This window comes from Neolamprologus brichardi, chromosome 11 (assembly GCF_056152115.1).
Source record: "Neolamprologus brichardi isolate AB-2024 chromosome 11, ASM5615211v1, whole genome shotgun sequence".
NCBI classification, from domain to species: domain Eukaryota; kingdom Metazoa; phylum Chordata; class Actinopteri; order Cichliformes; family Cichlidae; genus Neolamprologus; species Neolamprologus brichardi.
In genome coordinates, this window is record NC_142114.1 from 14,125,560 (window position 1) to 14,141,697 (window position 16,138).

The 16,138-nt window shown below is 39.9% G+C and overlaps 1 protein-coding gene across 1 annotated transcript; it reads left to right on the forward strand.

Moving 5' to 3' along the window:
* The first annotated feature begins 6,382 nt into the window (after window positions 1–6,382).
* tppp (tubulin polymerization promoting protein) lies at window positions 6,383–14,797 on the forward strand. Its single transcript, XM_006801370.3, has 5 exons — window positions 6,383–6,449; window positions 6,980–7,060; window positions 7,588–7,923; window positions 13,861–14,014; window positions 14,095–14,797. The coding sequence occupies exons 2-5, from the start codon at window positions 7,047–7,049 to the stop codon at window positions 14,302–14,304; spliced, it is 714 nt and encodes a 237-aa protein (XP_006801433.1). The 5' UTR covers window positions 6,383–6,449; window positions 6,980–7,046; the 3' UTR covers window positions 14,305–14,797.
* Window positions 14,798–16,138: the final 1,341 nt, after the last annotated feature.

Genomic DNA, 16,138 nt, shown 5'->3' on the forward strand with positions numbered 1-16,138 from the left:
CACCCACGCTACTTGCCTGATCTAACGTGACTGCAAAAACACCACACTTCCCCTTTTTGTTTATTTTTATTTTACATGAAAAGAGAAATATCATATTAACACCAAAAGTGAAATCTGTTTCATGAACCTGACACCTGCAGTATATTTCCTATATGTGGACTGAAGCTGGCATTTTCTAGTCAACCCAGATTAGGTGGTATTTTTTTTTTATGGGTAATACTAGTGTATTACAAGTGTGGCAGGGCAACTCTTATTGCTAAGTCTGATCATAAAGCACTTTCAGTGTGTACTTGTTTTCGCTGTAGCCTACTACTAACCACACACTGGTGCAACTGAAGTAGCTTGAGTTAGACTATTATGTCATCAAGTGATTGCACTCTGTCCAGGCTGCTTTCATCATGATCAGCTATCACTATTCTCTCTTCATGTGCTTGTAGGCTTGCATGCTTTCTGCTTATATCCTTGTGTTTGAGTTGCATACATCAGACCTTTGTGCCACAGTTGAACTAACCAAGACTAAAGGTTACATAATGTCCATCCACGTCCAGCCGTTATGGGCTACTACTGGTTGTGTAACACATTACAGCCCTGGACATAAGAACAGTCATATTCATGAGCATTTGTAGACATGCATCCATTCTGAAAAGATTGCTTATTAAAGTCTGAAGGGTTTCCCCTTGAGATAATTCCCTCTGGCCATCCTGTGTTTGGACAAAAGCCAAAAATTGTTATTGCTTGTTATTGTTATTGCTTGTTATTGTTATTGCTTGTTATTGCTACTGTGTGTGACTCATGCATGTCCTTCCAAGGTTCATGGCTACAGACAGCTGATATTATTAATAAAGCTATCATTTCGTACGATCCTCCATCCCTTGTTTACATCTACTATCCCCTCCCCTCAACGCACGAAGATGCTGCTGGTTGTTTATCACAGTTCCAGTGTGGTATCGTCGTGCCTAAAACGAGGAGGCGAGGAGGAGGGGGCGGTAAAAAAGAAAAAAAGAAAAGAAAGAAAGAAAAGGAAAAGAGAAAACAGCTCGGCGCACTCGACAGCAGCCAATCAGCAGTCTGGTTTCTCTTCAGCATCTCAGAGGGACTGAACCATCGGGTAGTCTTGATCCCAGGCAACAGGGAGGGAAGATAGTTGAAGGCTCCTCGTCGCTTAATTATGATTTTGTGAAATTCGCGAGGAGCTGGAGGATTACGTCACCAGGTAATTAAAACGATTTGTCGTATTTACTTCATACAAAATAAAAGATACAAAAAAAACGTAGTTTGTTTTGACTACACGGTAGACCTGCATGTTTTCACAACCTGGAAAAAATGATTGCCAGCCTACACTGATTCATGTGATTCATATGGGAGTTGTTTGGGGGGGTTTTTTGTTTTTTTTGTTTTTTTTGCAAGTTTCTGCATGTCTTTCCTTTTTATTTAGAATTTCCTGTAAAAGGATTTATTTTGACACTGCTCGATTTGCGCATACCTGGGCTCTACCTAATGTTGACTGGCAAAGGCTGACAATAACAAACGGATCACGTGGACGTGTGAATCTGGCGTTTGCAAGTTTATGTAACACGTTTCGCTCAATAAACGCACTCGGACTCTGTGGTTTAAGCAGCAGCTGCAGCCATGTCCACTGATATAAACAAGAGCCTTTCCCCCGTCATCCGTTTATCATTTGAACGCAATGAGAGCGAGAGTGGAAGCTCCTTTAATAAGCACCATTAATGGTTAGAAAAAAAGGGGGGGAAGCTGCTGGGCTACGAGTAGGTAGTTACATAATTAGGCACGGGAAGAAAAAAAAGATCTGTGTCATAATCCGATTCTCAGCTCTGCTTAATTTCAAATGAATACAAGATAATCACATTAATATGTCCAATTGCGACTGTCTGTGGTGGTATTAGGTCGTAGTTTTGAAGGAGCCATTAGTGCATTATTTTGGAAGCAGTGTCACTAAAGCACTGCGCGAACACAATATGTTTAATTCCTCTCACCTAATGGCGCTGCTGCTATTGGTTGAATTAGGTATGGCTGAGAGGAAAACACAGTCACTGAGTTTGTCCTAGATTTCACTGTGTAGGTTTTTTATTGCACTCGACCAGGAGCCTTTGGGTTCTGTCGCAAACAATTAATCTCACGGTGTAAATCATCTTGTTTTGTTTGTGATGACTCAAATTTAGGTCAGATATGCAAAGTCAGTGGGATTTTATAGACAGTGAATACAAATCTAACTGGAGGATAGCTGGCATTGGTGCGCTCTGCTATATTTTTATGTTTCAGCTGAGACATTTGGTTGCATTTCCACGAAATTAAAAGACTCTAAAATGAAAAGTTATACAACACAGTCTACCCTCCCAAAAATCTCTAACTGTACTCCCTTCAGAATGAATTTTGTTGCTGGCTCAACAGGCCTTTCTCCCCATGAGCCATGTCAGGGACACTTCTGCTGTCTCTGGCATCATGTATCCTGCTCCAATGTGGAGCTGCATAAGGATCCCTGGGCTTTGTTATTACCTCCATTTGCTGCTGCCAACAATAACCACTGCGTCGTGTTTTAAACATCTTATTTTTCTACAGCGTAATGCTTGCCAAGATCTCTGGCTCACAGAGCTGTTCAAGTGTTTGGGGTGGCGAGGAATGACAGAGACAGCGTGGTGGTGACCTCAGACCTGGGCTGCAGCATGCTAATGTCATGTCCTCTCTGCTTGTGTGGAAAGTGAGGACTGGGGACTGAACAGACCGGGATATATTTAAGGGGCTGTATTGAACTTTTTTGATGAAACATGGGGTTGTTAGAACTAAACAAGCGACTTGAGCGTGGGGTGAAGCCCTGAGCAGACACTGGGGTGGTAACAGTTGACTGACATGGTCACATTCCAGAGCAGCTGCCTGGAAAGGATAGGTGATCTAGATGGAAAGCAGATGGGATCCCTCCATGCCCACTCACCATGATGGCACGATGAAGCAGTAGGTTACAGACACTGTCTTTTCTCTCTCTCTCTCTCTCTCTCTCTCTCACTCTGACAACAGTGTCATCATTTTGTGACTTAAACACCATCTGCCAAACTAACAGATTAACACCAAATTTTTCTCCCTCTTTTTTTTTCTTTTTTACTGCCTGCATGTTGTCTGCTGTCTGATCTGCTCCCATGAGAATGAATAGAATGTTCCACTCGTGGCAATGTATTGTTGCTATGAATAGACGCAGTTCAAAATGGGTCGATTTATAGTTAAAGCACTCATCTGTGCAGTGTATCGCCAGAAGGAGAGTGTATGTAAGCATGCTGTCATCCAGTAACAGATTTGTCTCTGGAGATCTGCCCTTAACCAAACGGCTTCTCATTTGTATGTGGCAAAGTGGGGCAAAAAAATGGCACAATGCAAATTTGATCTGTAATGGTAATGTTTGTCTATTTTTTTCTGTATCGGGCCAAATCCAAGAAAAGGCAATGAAACAAAGACTTTCAGAGGGCCACATTTCAGTTCATCTCAGTGTGTGTTGTGCTTTATCCCAATGAACTCTGTGCAGTGTTAATTTTATGTATCATTTGAGGAGGCTTGTTGTACTGAGTACTTGGGCACTTAACACTGCTGACAATAAATTCAAGGAGGACAGTGAAAGGATTCCTTTGTTTCTGTTAGATTTAGTCGCTCTCATTAAAGCACAAAGGAAAACACAGTGAGCAGCTAGTGTACTGAAAGGATGTGGATCTCCACAGAGAGTGAGGTATATAATCACAGTACCTCAGTGTCGCTGCTACAGGAAGCAATCGCAGAATTGCTTAGAGTATTATGAATTTTATGTAGATTATGTTATGTCAGTTATTAATTGTATATTGCATTGCAATATAGATAGTAAAAATCTTGTTTCAAAAAGAAATTTTGATAATCAGCAATTCCTTTAAGGACTTTTTCAAGTTTTTATTTGTTTATTTATTTAATTTTGGAGTGAACATCTTTTATAAAGTCAATATTTTTAGGCTCTAGGAAACAGTGGTGGATATTTATAGACTATCGCCCCTAACCGGTCACGGCAGGTGGCCGCCCCTCCCCGAGCCTGGTTCTGCTGGAGGTTTCGTCCTGTTAAATGGGAGCTTTTCCTTCCCACTGTTGCCAACTACTTGCTCATAGACAGTTGTTTGATGTTGAGGTTTTCTGTGTATTATTGAGTCTTTACTTTACAATCTAACAACAAAGATAAATTCAAATTAAATGTTGAAGTGGTTATATAGCTATTATAATCAGTGTTTATACTACTATTTAGTTGCATGCCTACATGAAGTTATATTAGTTCCATGAAGAGGAACATCATTGATTTGTTACTGTGATGGGCTGCCTAATCTTGAAGAATCCATCTCAACTTATTGAATTAGCTATTAGTCAAATAGTTAAATTCAGATTTTAGGTTATCTGAGTCACAGATATGCTGAAAAATGTTTTCAGCTCCAGCATGTTTTCAGTTTTAATGCTACCTTCATAAACACACACCTGCTTTGTGAGCTTTGATATGTTCTTTTTCTAAAACTTTGTTGCCTATTTTCTGTTTGATATAATCAAAGAACCAGTTGTCTAGGTGATTGTGGGCAGCGTTGTCCTGTTTTCATGTTTCATTCTAAAAAACAGTTTCAACCTGATTTCAGCATGGTTTAAAAGGTTCTTACTTCCCCTTCTAGACATTTTAATGCCTAAAAACTTCAAAGCTGGTATGTCCTGACAGCTCTTGATCTGACTCCCCTTCTGCAATTTTAAATAAAATCCCATTCCACCTCACCCTGGCCTCTCCTTCCTGAAGTATGGACACAGGTTGAAAATGTGAGGTAGTAAGTCTTAAGTCGTAAGGAGTAAGATTACAATCCATTTCTGAAATTCAATTAAATCAAAGTTAAGACTCTTAAATTGAAGATACAATTTGATTTTGAGCAGTAAAGTCATGATAACTTAAAAAAATAAATAAATAAAATAGCACTCAGCATTTCCACCACATCCCAACAGTGCTCTGTTGGAGTGTGGAGGTCATTTGAGTACAGCAAACTCATTGTCACGTTCAAGAAACCAAGTTGAACTTCCTGATATGTCACAAAGTTCAAATCTGTGGTCTCTAAATGATACTCACTTGATACTAAGAATCCCAAAGTGTGCCAAGGAAATATCACTTTCCACCAAAACGACCACCAGCTTGATTTGTTAATAAAAGGCAGGGTGGATCCATGTTTTCATGTTGTTTATTCAAAATTCTGACCCAACAGTCTAAATGGTGTAACAAATTTTCATGAGCTCATGAGAACTGTACCTCAGTTTCCTGTTCTTAGCTGACAGGTGTTGCACCTGGTGTGGTTTTCTGCTGCTATAGTCCCTCTGCTTCGAGTTTCAGCTCGTTGTGTGTTTAGATGATGACGCTATTCTGAATTCCTGGGTTGTAACCCAGGAATTATTGAACTATTTCTGTCAGCTCACACTAGTCTGGCCATTTTCCTCTCAATATAACCTGACTGATGTCAGGCAATTTCAGCCGATGCTTACTGGATATTTCCTCTTTTTCAGACCTTTCTCTGTAAATCTGTATCTATGAAGTGCCTTGAGGCGACTTTTGTTGTGATTTGGCGCTATATAAATAAAATTGAATTGAATTGAATTGAATTGAAACCTCAGAGATGGCTGTGTGGGAAATCCCAGCAGATCAGCAGTTTCTGAAATACAGAGATCACCTGATCTGGTACCAACAACCATGCCATGTTCAAAGTGACTTAAATCCCTCATTTTCCCCATTCTGATGCTGGTATTGATTTTCAGCACATCTTCTTGACCATGTCTAAAAATGCACAAATATTTATATAGGTGATATAGGTGGTAAATACATTACTTCAGTAAAAATGGTAATGATTTTCTGTTCTCCTTAATGGTGACGAACTTTATTGGTAATCCATTGAGACTTCAGCAACCTCAATAACTCAGTCTCAATTGTCTTGGCTGGAGATCTCGATGACATATGACTACAGAAGCCCCTGCCATCAATAGTGGTACTCTGCGATGTCACCGTGTGCATGCGTGAAGAAATGGCATGGGTCAGACAGAGAAGCCACTTGCCTTGGACAATGGGTTCCCAGTGTCTATAGCTGTGAATGCTATTATTCAGACACATTAATAATCTCTTTTTCCTCACAAAGATTCAACGTTCTGATTATAATGGCTTTATGCAGTGTCAGTCTTTTAACTTTTGTACGTATTCAAGCATCGACCGTCCTTAGCTAGGCCCCGTTTGTGATTGTTAGCTACAGGATTGTGGAAACAAAGCCCTTCATATTGCCACTGCCACTGGGGGAGCGTAAAAGCACTTCATTGGTGGCTCGAGGGAGCTGCTTAAACTTTGTTAGCCAGAGCAGACGGTTCGAACCGCAGGACGCAGCATCCCGCTCTGGTTCGGTTCTCGTTTGTATCTTTTTAAAACCGACGTGAGTACAACTTCTGGCAAATTGTTGTAGAGAGTTTGTTTGGGTGTACTTTGCAATGGCAGCACTGTTTCTTTAAGGATGCTGAGCAGAGTATGGGAACAGCTGAAAGGTGAGCAGAAATGCATCATCCAAACATAACGCAGGGTGTTGTTATATTTATAGAATGAAAAAAAAAGGTTAAATTACTTTTTTATTTTTGTCACTCCTTTGTATGTTTATGTAAAGCTGACTTGAGAAGAAGAATTTGCTGCTGATACATATGCAAATCTGGCCGATGTGTTAGGAGAGACTGAATGAAGCGACAGTGGAAAGATGTGTGTCCTCACAGACTGTAGAAAGCAGAAAGAAATGTGTTTTTACTGATTATAAGAAGGATTTTGACCTTGTATTAGTAGTATGAGCACCACTTTCAGTTTTTATGCTGCTGGGTTAATTGGTTTAATTAAATTTCTCTCCCTCTTACCCTCCTTGACACTCACATCTGTACACACCCATAACATTAATCACTTTCATTCTGATCTCTCCCACAGCACAAAGAGAAAAGAAAAGTTGGCTAATCAAGACACTGCACAGAGGGAACCAAATTCCTGCACAAACATGGCAGACCAGAAGTAAGTAGTTTTAGCTGTAGTATATGACACTATAGGTGATTTGTGTGATACTGAATTCCAGAGATCTATTTATAACTCTCACTTCTCTACCAGAACCGTGATGTCTGCCTATTCACAGGCAGTGTGAGCACTTTTTTTAAACTGCACTTTATCTTAGAACAGATTTATTTTTCCAGAAAATCCTCCTCTTCCTTTCTGGTATCCATGTTTAGGCTGTACGTTTCTTTCCTCTCTTATCCGATGATTGTGATCAAATCCATGAGCTTTTCTTGTAAATGGAAAATATTACAGGGAATTATTTATGTTTCTTGATGCACAGCCAAAACCTCACATGCTGCAGGGGCTGCTTTTCCCAACTCACTTAATTTCTTATTCTTTTACAGACCTCCTCTGTTGTGACTATTCACAAGTCTGCTTAGAAAAGAATAACTTCAATGCATGTACACTTGATCTCAGTAGCAGTAAACTTCCTTTTATACTTCTGACATCACATGGATAACTTGATTATTTGCTATTTTACCTTCCAGAGACAACATAGATGATTTTAAAGTCCAGACAGCTAAGCACCCCAATATGACTTCGGTCCCATTACGGCCGCATAGTGAACACTCTAAAGACCGGGCATCCAAGAGGCTTTCGACCGAGTCCAATGGGACTAGCGACGGTGGTGTCGGGTCATCTACACCGGTGGAGATTACTGCTTTGGAAGAATCATTTCGACGCTTCGCCATCCACGGCGACACTCGTGCAACCGGCAAGGAGATGCACGGCAAGAACTGGTCCAAGCTCTGCAAGGACTGCGGCGTGATTGACGGCAAGAACATCACCCTCACTGACGTGGACATCGTCTTCAGCAAAGTCAAGTAAGAAAGACACGGACATTATTGCACACTAAGGATACAATTTCAATTTGGATTAGTAGAAAGTCTTTTCCATCATATTTGGGTTTTACCTTCCAATTTGCAATTGATTGTTTAAATCACTAAGCTGTTGTGTCACGACAGAAGCGCATATTTTATTTATTGCATTTGTCATTTCGTAGATGATTGTTGGTAGAGAATTGCAAACATTTAGAATTGTGGTTCAAAGAACATAAAACTGAAAACTATTTCGTGTCTGTTTCAGAACAGTTCAAAGAACTAAATTGTTTTTAGCAGGCATCAACCTTATTGTTCAGTAACTATGAACACATGAAGGGCATCTAGCTATTATTAAACTAAACTTTAGTCATTAATAAGTAGGTCAGTCACGATCATCAGTTTATAAAGCCATCAAAATATCATAAACAACTCCAAGGCTCGGTTTAGCAGTTTCTGAATTTCATGTTACATTTCAGAACATGCTGTTCTTTCTTTTATTAAGGAGACTTGTAGTATTCGGTTGGTCAGAAACAGCAGCTAGAACAAAATGCCAGGATGGCTCATCTTAATATTCCTCAGGCTGGGCTGATTCACCCTTTACTGTGACCTCAATATTATTTCGCCATGGGAGTGAAAAAAAAAAGTCATCTGCACAGCTGCGCCCATGTTTACCAAATGCACCGAAAATCCGGATGCTGTCTAGGCTGGTAACACTTTTAAGGTGAGCGTACATATGATCCACGCCACATTAAAAATGAATATTGTTCCAGTGTTGTTCACACACAATACGGGACTTGTGTGCAGTAGCATAGAGTAAAGCTGATGTAAGGAGCGGGGTTTTTACAGCATTGGTTTGTGCGACCGTGCGCATGGTTATTTTGGAGTTTTCATTCATATACAGAGAGGCTTTGAACTTGTTTCATCCTGGTTGAATGATCTGAATAAGGATTATTACGCAAGACGGCACCAGAATTGCAGAGTACGGCTAGGAGCCACACTTCATTGTGTCTACAAGAATGGAGAGAAAAAAGATCTACTCTGGAATCTCACGTTGATTTAGCAGATTTTCCATCTTCTACCTGCATATAACTGTAGTCCAATCTAAGTCATTTTTCATACACATTTACTGGAAGAGATTCCAAGATTATACAGAAATAGATTGTTAAACACATGGATGGATATTGAAATGCACCTATCGCTCTCTTAGTCTGTCCACTTCACAAAGTTGTCTAAAGATGGAAATGGGAGGGTGGAAAAAATGGATAATCCTGTCAAATTTCAGGTAGACTTAGTCCAAAACAATATTTTCTTTGAGCATGAGCACAGCAGCGAGAATAATGGCGAATCAGTCATAATACATTCAATGCATTTAAGAGTTAAAGACGCATTAATAAAATATTCCTTCCTATTTCAGCTGTCTGTTTATACAACAAACAGAAAAATCGTTTTTCTGAGCCAACCACATCGACACCTTTGCTGCTGGCATGGCAATTTGTGTTTACATTTACAAATATTTTTCTCAATAGAATGAACTTGGACTGTGAGTCTTGTTTACATCCAGCTCTACTTGTGAGCAGTATTTTGAAGTGTGCAAATAATATGATGGCCCAAATTTTAAGGAACAAAGTATGCCCAATGGCTTTTTGCACATTTTTCTTACCAGTCATTCTGTGTAGTCTCATTAGGTCTCTGGATATGTGTGTGTTTGCTGTGTGAATTTACAGGTGCCGTCATCTGATTCCCTCGGGTTCTAATCCCAGGTGGTGCAGCAGGCAATTCTTTCAAGACTCACAGCTCTGGAGTGTGATCCAGAAAATATTACTGTAAAATGTGAAAAAAAACCCACCCATGTGGTGTTTGTATACCTAGGCGTCACCGACAGTATAAACAGAGATACAGTTCTGGGGGAAGGGCCCTTTTTCATGTAGTTTCTGACTCCAGGCACAGCTGAGTGGGGGAGGGCTGGCATTGCAAGAGATGCAGATCATCACTTTCCTTTTAATCAGTGTTGGAGAATGCATGCAAAAAAAATTAAAGATCTTAATGAGGACTGGCAAATCACAGTATGGCTCAGTGACTCATTATTTATTCTGGATTTGGAGGTCTGCTGCACCACATTAGGTCTCTGCTATGCTATGCGCCTGCTTGGAACCAGAATGCTACAACATAATCTGAGATAGATTCATTAATTTGTAACAACATCTTATTTCCAGGGCTTTGGTTGTATTTCCCATAGCCTGTATATAAAAGATGGGTATAGCCACCAAGTCAGAGAGTAGTTTCTAAATGTTTTGAGGCCTCGATCATTCTTGCATCATGTTTTGTGTTTTTTAAAGCGAGGGATGGGAATATATTGGGATAAAGTTTGTAGTATTTTTATGTTTGTGTAGATACTAAACTACCCAGAGTGAAGAATTTTGCGGATGCAACTCATGGCACATAGCTTGATGTGCTATGTGTAGATCAAATACTGATTGACTGAAAAGTAGGTCTGAACATAAAAGATAGTGAAAGCAGCTTTTTGTTTTTAGGCCTTTTTGTCTTTATTAGATGAAGAGATGAGATAAAGTGGGGAGAGAGAAGCAAGTGCTTCGTGTTGGAGTCGAACCTGGGCTACTGCATTTAGCCCTGCAGCATATGGTTGCTTGTACCTAAAAAGGGGTTCATCACAAAGAGGTAGAAGCATTAAAAAAAAAAGAAAGACCAGTAAAGCAACATGAGAAGCACGTTTTGAATTCAACACTGTGTTTGTGTTGAACACACTGTGGTTAACTTTGGTCTTTAGCAAGAGTAACGTACAGACAGGTTGTTTCCAAAGACTCTATTCAAAAGGCTGACATAGCTACCGTGACATCATCCATAGGCATCTGATAAGCCTTGAGATAAGTGGTTCTCGTTTTCATAAAAGAGGATGTGAGGTGCAGTTCTGACTGTGAAACTGCTCATGCATTTCCTAACAACTTGTCAGTCGCAATTCATTAGCCAATGAACATGCCACCGATAACCCTCCCTTTTGATACATAGTATAACCAAGATTTACAAAACAGACTTAATTTTTATCAAGTGGCTCAGACCATAAACCCAGCAGGGATTATTTATAGAGATCAAGTCAGAGAGACATTTTTTGCATAGGACTGGAAGTCTTTTTGCAACCACAGCTATCGCCATGTGGTGTCCTTCAGATAAGAATGCAGGCTTAAGGCAACTTACATTGGTTGCATTGTGCAAGCATTGGTTTATAACAAACAGACAGTTTTTATAAAGGGAGACTTGGCTATAGAGTTAAAAACTGCATTTTCACAAGTCTGTAACCACAGTTAGCCAGTTTGGCATTTTCACACTGAAGCCTAAGGGGTTTGACTTACTGTTGGAGCCAGCCTCAAGTGGCCTTTACAAAAAAATTGGCGCAGATGTTGAATTCATGTTTCATCCCTGGAAGTCACTGCTTGGTTTCCTTATTAGTGAATGTGATCATGGGTAATACATTCAGTCCATATGCATCATATATTCCAAATGGCTGATATATGTCAACAGACAGCAGGTCAACTATCAGTGTCCCTGCCAAAAATAAGTTATAATGACCCTCTGACTTCTGTCCTTTTCAACCTCATGACAGCCTCGTTAGTTTCTCATCTTCTGTTTATTTGCACAGATTAGCCTTTTGTATTCTGTGAGGAACTGAACCGGTCAGTGTGGGGAGGTCTGCAGAGAGGAAACACAGCTATGTTCCTTGCACAGGAATGGCAGTTTAAAAGTCCAGTTTCCCCTCTGACAATAGACAGCATGGAACATACTCAGGGGGGAATGAAGCTCCCAAATGTTCAACACTAATGGATTGCCCAAACAAAACCAGTCACTGAACAAGTGAAATTAATAATAAACCAAAACATCTCTGTTTACTGTAGGTTGTTTCTATGGCAGCAGGTTGCCAGGGGAGACTGTGTGCTTTATAGGCTGTTGTTTAGGTGTTTAAGTTTATCACCACAGTGATAGCAGTTTGTGTTTGTGTTACTATGAACTTTTCACATGGAAGTTAAAAATGGCAAATGGCCATTTAAACAAGTGGAGCACTTTCAGATGGAGAAAAATTGACGTGATGCAGGATTTTCAGTTCATAAAAGCGGTTTGATCCTCAGATAAACGAAAAGTCAACACCCCTCCAGATACATGGCTGAACTTAGCAGACAGCTACAGTCAAATACATTTGGGTCTAAGTGCGTGAGCCGAACACATTATGATGGATGATTTTAAGAGACGGCCTCAAATGCGAGCTATGCGAGTTGCTAAGGCGACACATAAGTACTGAGACACACTGGGAGACGTGAAAGTTTTCCCATTGTTTATCTCAATAGGATACCATCTCCATGCTGTCTTACATCTGCCACATTAAAGTGATCACACATGGCTGAGTGTAGACTGTGGACTGTCATCTTAACCTCAAACTGCTCTGAAAAGCATTAGTACTTGGTACTATGGAGGACCTAAATTCTCAAAATTGCAAAACAAAAAGTCAATAAGAAAATGACCATGCACCAGGAAAAATAAAAGTTAATGTAAGTATTTGTTTAAAAAAAATCATTAAAAAGTTTAATTTTTTCATTTATCTGCTTTTATATTAATTTCCCAATTAGCTTACTTTCTTGTTTAACACTATTTAACACTATTCACTATTTTCAGCTAGACTGGCTCATTTCACCTGACTTGTAACCATTTCTGTTGCAAGTCTTTGAATGACCGACCAAAAGGACCAAAGGTGAATCAACAACACTGTGACTGATAGCTCTTTTATTACCATACTGAAGCAAAATATGCCAAGGGGAATAGCAAAATAAAATAATGAATAATAATAATAATGATGAAACCAAGGTGTGGGCGACCTTGGCTCAAGGGTTGGGAGTTCGCCTTGTAATCGGAAGGTTGCCGGTTCGAGCCCCGGCTCGGACAGTCTCGGTCGTTGTGTCCTTGGGCAAGACACTTCACCAACCGCCTACTGGTGTTGGCCAGAAGGGCCGATGGCACGATATGGCAGCCTCGCTTCTGTCAGTCTGCCCCAGGGCAGCTGTGGCTACAACCGTAGCTTGCCTCCACCAGTGTGTGAATGTGTGTGTGAATGGGTGGATGACTGGGTGTGTAAAGCGCTTTGGGGTCCCTAGGCAGGACTAGTAAAAGCGCTATACAAATACAGGCCATTTACCATTTTACCAAGGTGGAAATCTTTGGCAGTAATTCACAGCGCCAAACTAAACACAGCACATCAGCACAAATACCTCATACCACTTGCTACCATACTTTTAGATGGGTTTGACTTTGGGCTTAATTTTTCAGTTGTCGGCTATGTGGCACTGTGCAGTCAATGAGTGGACCATGAAATCATCTGTAAAATAAACTAATCTAGAGGTAAATGTGCAGCCATCTGTCTGACAGCTAAAGTTTAGCAGAAACTAGGTCATGCAAAGGGACAATGTTTCTAACCACACTAGCAAATCTACAAGAGACTGGCTGAAAAAGTCAAATGCCAGACTTTCAACCCAATTGAAATGTTGTGGTGGGACCTTGAGAGAGCTGTACATAAACAAATGCCCGCAAACCTCAATGAAGTGAAGCAACATTGTCAAGATAAGTTCCTTCACAATGATGTGAGAGACCGATAAGGTCACACAGAAAAACGATTACTTCACATTGCTTTTCCTAAAGGTGGTTTTACAAGATATTGAAGCCTGGGGTGTGTACTTGCTTTGATGTTTTGGCTTAGGTTTTGTTAATTCAATAATGAATTAATACATCATGTATTGCTGTAAATCTTCAGTGTATTTAGGGTATTTACCTAATTTTAAGACCTGGCAAGGACTAGATCATCTTTTTCCTATGACTATACTTTTCGGGGTTATAAAGGTGTTGAAACACCTACTTAAATATCCATTCTTTCCTCCTATATTACAGGAAGAAATCCAGTCGCACCATCATATTCGATGAGTTCAAGGTTGCGCTGGGAGAGCTGGCCAGGAAGAAGTATAAAGACAAGACTGGAGAGGAGGCTGAGGCAGAGGTGTTCCAGCTGATCGAGGGGAAGTCACCGGTCATTTCAGGAGTCACAGTAAGATTTGATCAGAAAGATTCACAAGTTTCCTTTTTCAGCAGTAAAAACTCAAACTTTCTTTGTAAACTTCTTCACAGAGAGCCGTCGCGTCCCCAACAGTCAGTCGTCTTACGGACACCACCAAGTTTACAGGGTCGCACAAGGAGCGTTTTGACGAAACCGGCCGCGGGAAGGGTAAGGCGGGACGAGTAGACATAGTTGACACTTCTGGATACGTTTCGGGGTACAAGCATCAAGGGTCGTATGAAAAGAAGGTGACCAAACCCACCGCGGGCAGACCCATGTGAGGGCGAAGACAAGGAAATAAACATTTGATCAACTACTAGGATGATTTTCTATTAAACAATTACTCATAGAAAGCACAAAAGCATAGGATTTCATATTTTTTCCCCATCCATCTATTTTATGTGTGTGTGTGTGAGAGCGAGCAAGAGAGAGAGATGTTTTTGAGTTCCTCTCTTCGTGAAGTGTGAGAACTGGAAAACTGTTTACATCTATTTTTACAAATTCATCACCAGCTGGTACATTCCTGTCTGATAGCAAGTTACTGCCAAACACTGAAGAGAACAAATGAGAGAAACTGCTTTGCTATGACTATTTAGGCTTTGTTGTTATGATAGGGCCTTGTATTTATTGAGCACAATGAGCAACATGCCAAGAAAAACAGAAGTGGGACAACAGTTTGGTGAATATACATTTGCACTTTTTAATAGAAACATTTGTTCCCATGTTTAGCTGGTTACACGGTTTAGCTTGTCATTTCAAAGATAATTGGCACAGGTTTTTGACAGAGATCATTGATTTTTCCCTTTCAAAACCTTAAATTCATTCAGATTTCAGCGTTGTCTGTTTGCCATCTGCACTTAGTAACTGTTTCGTCTTCATGAAATCTGCTGTTTGTTATTTTATGAGCTCACACTTGTCTTTTCAGTAATCTGCCTTTAGTTCGAACCAAGAAAATAGTTTTTTGGGGAGATTTTTTAGTGAAAGTTAGTCACCCCTCTCAGACTAAATATTTGTGACCTTTATCATACCTTCTTGCTTTTGTAAATACATATAAAAACAAAACAAAAGCTCTCCCATGCAGAATTTAATGAGCTTACTTAAAGCTCTTAAACAAAACCTAAAAGGACTTCCCTGTTTTTCCCCCCTTAGTCTTTATCTAGCTTTATCATACCATATTTTATTAAATTATACACAAACTGTTTTGCTAACATGCATTTTAAGTAATAAATTGGTAAAGAGAAAGCTCTAACCACAGATGAGATGAGCCTAACTGTACAAGATTGTATTTTTAACATTTTACTTCCTGATCAGATTTCTATACAGTAGTTCTAATATATTTGTGGTAAGATTGTGTATATTCTAAAAAGGTTATAGCCACATTAATTTAAGACACTGGCTTCAAGTTTTATTTTCTATTTGTATTATGTATTGCTGTACTTTGTGCATGTTATGTATATTGCATTTGATTCAGAAGCATATAGATGACGGTAGGAGTCTGTCATATCTTATTGCAACTGCTGTGCCTGGTGTAAGAAGAGACTACTGGGTGTACAACATTGTGTTGTTAAAAAAAAAAGTAATGAAATTGTGAGACGACAAAATCTTGTATTGTTTGAAATCAATATGTATGAACTTGTACGTGTACAAAGTCAGCTAATGCTCTAATATTTGTTGATAAAAATCTCCTAATGCAGCGGTCTCCAACCTTTTTTGCGCCACGGACTGGTTTGTGCCCGACAATATTTTCACGGACCGGTCTTTAAGGTGTCGCGGATAAATACAACAAAATAAAACTAGTACCGGTACTGAAAAAAAGAAGATTTATTCATAACACATGTGAAAAGACCCAGGAAAACCGAGTTAACGAAAAAAACGATAACAAAATAACGCTAAAAACCGATATAAACCCTGAAAACCATACATTTCACACCCGAGTCTCACTCTCGCGGCCCGGCACCAAATGACTCATGGACTGGTACCGGTCCGTGGCCCGGGGGTTGGGGACCGCTGTCCTAATGCGTACCGTCATCCAAGGCACAGATTTAACTGAAGAAAAAACAAACAAACGCAGGGATTTTAATGTTTCCTTACACACTGTATCAGAAAAAGGGAAAA

Excerpts from the sequence above, each read along its gene's own strand:
- tppp (XM_006801370.3), top strand. Across the intron at positions 7,924-13,860 it reads ATCGTCTTCAGCAAAGTCAA|GAAGAAATCCAGTCGCACCA; the intron begins GTAAGAAAGACA and ends CCTATATTACAG. Across the intron at positions 14,015-14,094 it reads CGGTCATTTCAGGAGTCACA|AGAGCCGTCGCGTCCCCAAC; the intron begins GTAAGATTTGAT and ends ACTTCTTCACAG.